At 34.4% G+C, this 9424-nt stretch overlaps 1 protein-coding gene across 1 annotated transcript; it reads right to left on the bottom strand.

The window, feature by feature from the left end:
- Positions 1–421: 421 nt before the first annotated feature.
- On the bottom strand, positions 422–7333 carry LOC143039781 (uncharacterized). The gene is made up of 4 exons (XM_076210024.1): positions 6908–7333; positions 5726–6758; positions 1151–1378; positions 422–582 (listed from the first exon to the last, which is right to left on the bottom strand). Exons 1-4 carry the CDS (start codon positions 7331–7333, stop codon positions 422–424), a joined length of 1848 nt encoding a protein of 615 aa, XP_076066139.1.
- Positions 7334–9424: the final 2091 nt, after the last annotated feature.

Raw genomic sequence — 9424 nt, 5'->3', positions numbered from 1 at the left:
CTTGACATATGCCCCGATGGTGGAGTGTGAGTAACGGGAAGGGCACTCACTCCTTCCATTCAGGCAGAGTCCAGAGTTTGTTGGTTTTGTGTAAACTAATGTTAGGAAGCCTGTCTGCTTTGCTGTGATGGGAACGTCAAGGAAAGGGAGGTGTCTATTGTTGGCTTCTTCGTAGGTGAAGTTCAGTCCGGAGGCTCTGATGAAGCGGGTTTTCAGGTTTTGAGGTTCCTTTTGGTCTTCTATTCGTAGAAATATATCGTCCACGTAACGGCAGTATATGGAGGGACAGGCCTCTGCTAGGAGCTCTGTTTCAATGGTACCCATGAAGAAATTTGCAAAATAAACTCCAAGGGGGCTACCCATTGCCACACCATCGATTTGTCTCTACATCCTTTCATTAGGACAGGTAAAGGGTGCTTCTTTAGTGCATATTTTCAACAGCGATCCTAAGCTTTTCTCGGTGCTGCTGAGAGGTGTAGTATCGTCGCAGTGGTACATTCTCTTGAGAATGAAATTGATGATACGGTCTCCGTTGACGTTCGTATCTAGATTCTCCACGTCCAACGAAGCGATGATGGCATCCTAGTTAGATGGGAAATCTCGTAGGATTTCAAGAAAATCGGACGCCGAGACAGTGTTGTAGGTGCTGGGGACATATGGAGTAAGAGGTTTGTTAAGTTTCTTGGCAATGGGGTATGAAGCTATAGGTATTTGGGAAATGATGGACCTAATGGGGTTGCCAGGTTTATGTGTCTTGACGTTTCCAAAAGCATACCCAAGAGATTCGTTTAGATAAACACCTAATCAAGATGCTGTAATGCCTGTCATTTATTTTATATTATTTGTTTATTTCTTTACTACGTATTTGTTTATTATTATTTGCTAGATTTTAATTTATTATTAGTTATCTGTCAATTTATTATTATCTACTATTTACCTGTTTGTTTATTATTTAACTATACCTATGTTTATTATTTAACTATACCTATGTATTTATTTATTTTATCTATTAATATTTGTATTATTATCATTTTTATTTATATTTCTTTTATTTATTTATCACTATTATGATTTTTTCCGCATCCGACCTAGTTATGGACCAAAAGGTCGCCTGTCGCTATGCTCCTCCTTTGTAATCCTTTGTATTTGCCTGTAAGCTTGGGGAATTTTGGACTATCCATGTTGGCGTTGATGGATGTGATGATTTTGTTAAACTTATTCTTAATGGACTCAGTTGGATTTCTTGTTATTTCCGTGAAATTTGTGGTGTCCCCGATTATAAATTCTATTTTGTAGTTGTATTCTTCTCTATTAATGGTAAAAAAGGCAACTGTTTTGTCAGCACGTCTGATGGCGATGTCAAGGTTATTTCTGAGTTCTTTTGCGGCAAGGAGGTGGTTTCTGTTAATAAATTTACTATATGATCATCTTGTCTTGTTGGCTTCATAAAGAAGGGCTGGTTGAAGGTCAGGTGTGGTTTTCACTTGTCCTGTTTTTTCCAGATGTTGGATGTCATATACATACATACATACATACATATATATATATTACAAAGGCAAAGCATGCCGACAGGAGACCTTTTGATCCATATCTAGGATATATATATATATATATATATATATATATATATATATATATATATATATATCCCTTCGCCTTTCCGTAAGTACTGGTTTACTTCTGTTTACTGTTCCCTTCTATGGTTTTGTATCTCTTCTTTTACTTTCAACTTTCTTTTCATAACTGTATTAAATAAGTATATCTTTCACCATATTTTTCTGTAGGAAGTAAGTAATGTTTCTTTATTGGGTGAATTAAATGGAGGTAAAATTTGTCTTCATTTCTTTCCGAATAATAGTACACTTTGCTTGTCAATTTACACCAAGGGACTCCCAATTGGGGTTCTCAATTTTCTTCCTACGCCACCTCTGTACAGATGTCACGATTTTCTTAGTCCAATGATCTTTACTGTTACAACTAAATGCTTCCCCAAAGTGCGTGACTTTACTCCCGTGAACCAATAAATTGTTCTCCTCTTCCACCTTTTCCTCAATCAAAAAGACTGTTACAACGTCTCAAGTAATACTGCTTACACAAACAATCACAATATCGATGCATGAATGGCTTAGTTTACATATATTCACATCGGCATTAAAATGTGGTCCCTTGCGGTTGTTTATAAACTTTAGACGAGGAGCGAGATTATGGAACTCCTTCGCAGCTATTGTTTACCAAACTCATATAAAATGGAATTCTCGCCACCTATCACTTTATCTACCTTACTTGTCTACTTTTATCTACCAGCCTCTTACAGGGCTTGGTAGCTACCTTTTTGTCGTCCCGACCATTTTCTACTACCCTCTTACAGGGATCGCTGAAATATACACTTGGGTAATATCATTTACAAGAAGCTATTCAAAACCATTTCTGCATAAACTGGCAAAACGTTAAAAGTATTATCTTTCAATAGATGGTGTCATCAAAACATATGCCACACATAATAAAGAAATAAGTAATCCTTACAAAATGTATAAATGTCTGTAACACTTTAAAAAAAAAAATTCAAACAGATATGTTGAACAGCATTAGATGTCGACATCCTCCTAAATATAAAAACTGAAGTTAGAGCAGTATTTACCATTGAAAAAAGAGGACATCGTGAATAACAATATAATTGGTAGAGGAATCATTTGAGGGAGATCTCAACATTGATCTTCTCCTAATTTTCAAAGGGATAGAGTTTTCAGGTAATGTGATGTTGAAGTTTGCGAGATATGATTCTTCAGTCAAATGCATGGTACTTAAGGTATTAGCAATAGTGGAAAATGTGCCTGCATGTATTTCACAGTTGTCAAAAACTGAGATAAGACCTTCAACCAAATCCAATTTAGGATAGATAATTGAAATTCTTGTCTTATTTGGGAAAATAGATAATGGAAATCCTCCATGTTACTATGAGAAACCTGGTTTACCACAGTCTTCCTGTAATGACAATTATTCATCACAGACACATTTCTTACTAGCAAAGCTTTACATGAGTTTTTCAATACTTCACGGAACACAAAAAGGGAAGAATGACAAAGATAAATATTCTTGTTAATGATCTTACAACTTTCAAGTTTATCTTTAGAGATTTTCCTCTCCTTTAGGTTGTCTATAGAAAGGATGCAATTAAGTGGATCTACAACTGGAATATCCACAGACATATGGTGAACTATTTACCTTCATAAGGAAGGGAATCAGCTTGTACAAGTTGTATCTAAAATCAGACGAAAAAGGAACTTCTATTATCACCAAGGAGAAATTTAGATATGCAGTTAATAATGGCAGTAGAATGCCACATTGACTTCATAAAAGAAAGGTTTAAAATTCCAATCCTTTTTTGCTGAGTTAATTACTCTTATATGTTGAGGTGTTGGGAGAAGAGAGGATGTGACTTGACCAGGAATTGCTAGAACTAAATCTTGCACAAAGGATTCCAACTGAGATTACATCTCGGTTAATTTCAAATGCATTGCATCAAGTAATAAGAAAATAAGTATTGGTTTCTCTTGTTCAGGTTGTTTTAAACTGAGATTATCTAAATTATCTGTAATTTCAGAGATCAATTCCTTAATGTTCTTTACACTCGTTTGTAAATTATAAATCTTTGCAACTTTCTCATTCAGTCAATTCATAGAAACCTTTAAGTCAGTTAGAGCTGCTAAAGCTACAACTACTATAATTCTCTTTTGTCTACCATTTCTTTTGAAGTTTGAATCTATGACATCAATCTTATGTTCTATCTCACTCATCTTACTTTCAAGTTTCTTTTGAACATTTTTCCTGGAAACGTTCTCCTTTAATAAAATTGAATTCACTCCTATGGAGTCAACATTACCTTTAATTACAAATATGATTTTATAACCTAAAACTATGCTAAGAATATGGTTTACTATTATCAGGTTACCTTAATGTTGTACCAAGGCTTTAGTACAAATTGGGTTCCATTCCAAGGCACTTATCATATAAATTAAAAAAATATATTGCAGTCTTCATCTGTGAAGCGTGTTTGGATTAATCATCAATTCACATATCTTATCAACATAGTCCTAATAATCTTCTGTGTTTAGTGTTTCTTTGAAATTAATACACTGAGTTTCACATGTATCCTCATCATCAAATTGTATCTTAGCCTTCTTTATATCATCTAAGTGATTAAATGATACTTCCCTAGTTTCTAAGTGTAAGATTTTGTATTTATTTCCACCTGCAAAATCAATTACCCTATTTGCACCTGAGTACCTTGGTGAAATTTTATTATGGGGTATATGTAATTTGACCATGACAAAATATCCTATTTTTAATTCTATTTTATGTGCTATTTTGTGTTGTTGCTTTTTCATCTCTTGTGTATACTCCTGCATGCGTTCTCTTACTCTTTGGTGTATAGCTCGAAAATATGTATTCTATTTGAGATATAATCATTTATATTATACAAAGGGTTCTGCTCTGCAAAAAAGATTTCATATGGAAGAATTCTGTCCTCCCCAAAAATAATAGAATGAGGTGTTTCACCTGTTGCTATGTGTAAGTGTCAGACTTTGTATTTATTTCCACCTGCAAAATCAATGACACTATTTGCACCTGAGTACCTTGGGGAAATTTTATTATGGGGTATATGTAATTTGACCATGACAAAAGGTCCTATTTTTAATTCTATTTTATGTGCTATTTTGTGTTGTTGTTTTTCATCTCTTGTGTATACTCCTGCATGTGTTCTCCTACTCTTTGGTGTATAGCTTGAAAATATGTATTCTATTTGAGATATAATCATCTATATTATACACAGGGTTCTGCTCTGCAATACAGATTTCATATGGAAGAATTCTGTCCTCCCCAAAAATAATAGAATGAGGTGTTTCACCTGTTGCTATGTTAATTTGGTTGTTCAGAGTATATTTAGCACAAGGAATCCAAATATCCCAAGTTATACTATGAGCACTTATCATACCTCTAAGACATGTAATAGTTTTCTTATTTAACCTTTCTACAACTCCCTTTCTCTTAGGATGATTCGCTAAAATGTTGATCTTTTGGATCTTAAATAATCTACATAATTCTTCCAAGACATTGTTATTAAATTCAATTCCATTATCTGAACCAGATCTTTGGTGTAGTGTATTTACAGATTACACAATGTAACACATGTTTTGTTTATTTGTATTTTTTCATGTTTATATATGTATTTCGTGTCACTGAATCCAAATATCACATTAGTTTTGACGTAACATCGATATTTCTTTATTTATTCTTGATTTTATATTTTATTGTTATATACGCAACCTTTCTCTACAGTAGTTAATTGATTCAATCTACTTTGGCATTCTAAGGATAATTATACAACATCTAGTATTTTTTTCATAATATGAAGTGTATCTAAGAGCTACAATATTAGTAAGAACAAAATAAACAACACAACTTTGCACTGCAAGTGTTTTGATGACTCTTCTCATGATTAGAAGTGCTTTGACGATCGATATTTTCTAGAATGCATGCTTTCGTCTTTTCTGACTAGTGACCATATGTAATCTCCCATCATAGCAGTATTCCATCGTCCTTGATATCTTCTTTCCATAGTTGCGATATCCTGATGAAATCTCGCCATGCTCCTCACTGACAGCCCCCAAGTTTTCGGGGAAGAAATCTAGGTGAGAATGCAAGAAATGTATCTTCAAGGACATACGACAACCAAGTTTCCTGAAGTTCTCAATAAGCTTTGCCACTATTTCTTTATAATTAGGGTCCTTGTGATTTCCTAGGAATCCACGAACTACATCACGAAATGAGCACCAAGCTTCTCTTTCAACTTTCGTCATCGCTCTTTCCAGTTTCTCCGACTTCAACATTTTGTTTACCTGGGGTCCAACAAATATACCACCCTTGAGCTTAGCCTCAGATAGCTTGGGAAACATGAGACAAATTTCTTGGAAAGTTTCGCCTCCAAAATCCAAAGCCTTCACAAACTGTTTAATTAACCCTAGCTTGATATGAAGTGGGGATAATACAACTTTTTTCGAATCTACTAGAGGCTGTCTGAGAACATTTAACATTCCTGGCTGCAGTTCAACTCTTGGGGGCCAATGAACTTTATTATAATGATCATCATCAGCCCTGCTGTCCCATAAACAAAGAAAACAGGAATACTTTGTGTATCCCCCTTGTAAGCCAAGCAAAAAGGCTAGCATCTTGAAATCACCACAAACATCCCATTTGAATTCAGCATAATTGATTTTTTCAAGAAGCTGTTTGACATTATGATAGTTTTCTTTCTTCTGTACTGAGTGTACAAGAGGCAAAGATGGGTTTTTATTTCCATTGTGGAGCAATACTGCTTTGAGACTTCGTGTTGAGCTATCTATGAACAGTCGCCATTCTGCAGGATCATGTTCGAGTCCAAGGGCTGTAAACAAACCAGTAACATCCTTACAATAATACATATCATCACTAAAGTCATAGTAAATTTTAAATTCTTCATGTCGTTTCCGGTACACAGATGTCCTGCAGTCTTCTCCTAGTAGATTCCATTCTTTCATCCTTGATGTAAGAAGCTCAGCTCCTGACGTAGTAAGACCTAAGTCTCTGATTAAGTCATCTAGCTCACTCTGACTTGGAAAGTGAGGCTCCGAAGTCGTTCTTGGTACGAAATCTTCGTCTCCCATTTCATGGCTGCTGCTACCTGCTGACCCTTCAGATGAAATTTCCATTGCATCTTCCATCTGGAAAGAAAGAAATAACTAAATATAGCAACTTCAACAAAGACGAATAGCATTAGTATTCCATATATCTTTAGGAAAGTGAATGTATATTAAGTACTTAATATTGAAGTTAATTAAAAGTAAAGAGAGTATGATAAAAATAAACTTGCATTTTTTGGTGGTTGTGGTACTGGTAAGCTATCATCATGTGGGACAGGTGCTCTAGATGATGGTATGTCTGGATACTGCAAAGCTTGTCTTCCTTTCACTTTCCTGTACTTCGTCACATAAATCATACAAAAGTAGCAGTCGTCGTGATGGTTCTTCGGCTCTCTCCATATTCTAAGAATGGCAAAAGGCATTGCCCTTCCTGTACCTCTCAGCCATCCTTCTAGAGTAGATCGGCAGCTTCCACATATCACATGAGGTGCCCATGGCTTGTCCTGGTCACCCATGGGCATTCCGAAATAGAGTCTGTACGCTATCCACACTTTAGCACCTCTCACGATCTTATGTAGTACTTGTTTTTTCCCAATATAATAACCACACACATAGCAAAATGTATCAGGAGAATTTTTACATCCTCTAGTAGCCATCTTAACAGGGAAATAGTTCAGTCATTGATCTGAAAGAGAAAATTAGATAAACATTTAGTAGCAGACCACATAACAATTCCAAAATATACATGGTAACATTGAAATTATATGTTTTTCTATAACGGTCGATGATACAGAAAAAATAATTGCATATTTGAAATTGGCAGGAAAAATGGATTAATAAACTCTAAAAAAAAAATACAATAAACAAAACTTTTGAAAAAAAAAAAGGTTACGTTGTGTTATCTGAACAGGTGTTGATATATTTCCTTTCACCTTAGCACGTTTCAAACAATTTTCTATATAATCATATATATCTTCATACCTGGCCAAAAACATTTAAGTTGTGCTTGTCTATAAGTTTTATCCTTTCCTGGATGTGAACTACAATCACTATCATGAAATAACTTCAATTACCTCTTGTATAAGTGTTTTTGGTATTACCAACTGATTCACTGGGCCTCTAGAAATATCTCTCTGACTTACAGCTGTTTTTCTATACAAAAATCCATTAGTCAAAGGAAATTCCTCTCTCTTATACCCTTTTTGTAGTTTTGGAAGATTTCCTCTTGAGTTCATCAAATACTTGACTAATGAGTCCCATGTCTCATCTTTTATTTGTTCCGTTATTATCATTTCCTGATCTAAGGTTATTAACTCATCTATACTACAGACAAAATTGATCAACCCTGTCGTTGTTTGGCTAATGTTTCTAGTGAGTGTATCTACTGCAACATTCTATCTACCCGGAATATAGCAAACCATGAGGCTAGTCTGCCCCTAAGGTTCTTATGCATAAATAAGTTCTGAATACAAAGGATTACAAAGGATTACAAAGGCGGAGCATGCCGACAGGAGACCTTTTGATCCATATCTAGGTCGGATGCGAAAAAAAAATAATATTAATAATAAAATAATTAATAAAAACTATGATAATGTAAATAACAAATAAAATACATAAATAAATGCATAGGTATAGTTAAATAATAAACAAGCAGGTAAATAGTAAATAATAATTAATTGACATATAACTAATAATGAATAAAAATCAGACAGACAAATGATAACAAAACAAAAACAAATAATATAAGATAAATTATAATCATTACAGCATCTTACTTAGGTATTTATCTAAATGATTCTTAAAACTTTGAACTGAACTACATTGCACTACCTGTGCAGGAAGTTTATTCCATTCATTAACTACACGGTTGGCAAAGTTGTTTCTACCTACTTCCAAATTGAATCTATTTCCGGACAGTTTGAGACCATTGTTTCTTGTCTGATTCTCATTCAATGTAAAAATTTGGTCACTTTTGATGTTGTCAATTCCCTTTAGAATTTTAAAGACCTGTATCAAGTCACCTCTGAGTATACGCTTTTTTAGGGAAAACAGATTCATATGTTTTAGTCGATTTTCGTATGATTTATTTTTGATATTTGGAATCAGTTTTGTGGCTCGCCGTTTTACTCTTTCCAATCTGTCAATGTCTTTAATGAGATTCGGTGACCATACGGAAACAGCATATTCCAAATGTGGACGAACTAACAATTTATATAGCTTGTTAATGAGTGATGGACTTTTGAAATCAAAAGATCGCGCAATCAGTCCTAGAATCTTATTTGCTTTCTCAGAGGCTGAAATACACTGCTTGGATGATTTGGGGTCGTTACTGATAATTACGCCGAGATCTTTTTCACTATCCACTTTTGTTAACGAATTTCCAAATAACTTGTAATCGTACTTTCTGTTATTTTTACCTATGTGCATTACCTTGCATTTACTTGTGTTAAATCTCATTAGCCACTTTTCAGACCATTGCTGTAATCTATCTAAATCTTCTTGAATATCTAATTGGTTTGTATGATCAGTCTACACTCTGATTGGATATCCCAGTATCATGTCTCTAAAACTTTCTAATGAATATATCACTGCTAAAGTTTCTCTTTCAGTTATAAAGTAGTTTCTCTCTGCACTATTACAAAGTCTAGATGTGTAAGCTATTGGTTTCAAAGTTCAATTTTTCTCTTGCATGAGTATGTCTACTAACACTATGTCAGACGCATCAGTACAAAGAATGAACTGTTTAT

The sequence above is a fragment of the Oratosquilla oratoria genome, chromosome 27, assembly GCF_046742065.1.
Source record: "Oratosquilla oratoria isolate Oo_2021 chromosome 27, ASM4674206v1, whole genome shotgun sequence".
Lineage (NCBI taxonomy): Eukaryota > Metazoa > Arthropoda > Malacostraca > Stomatopoda > Squillidae > Oratosquilla > Oratosquilla oratoria.
Note: the sequence above shows the minus strand (reverse complement) of the source record. Positions and strands in the feature narration are given on the sequence as shown.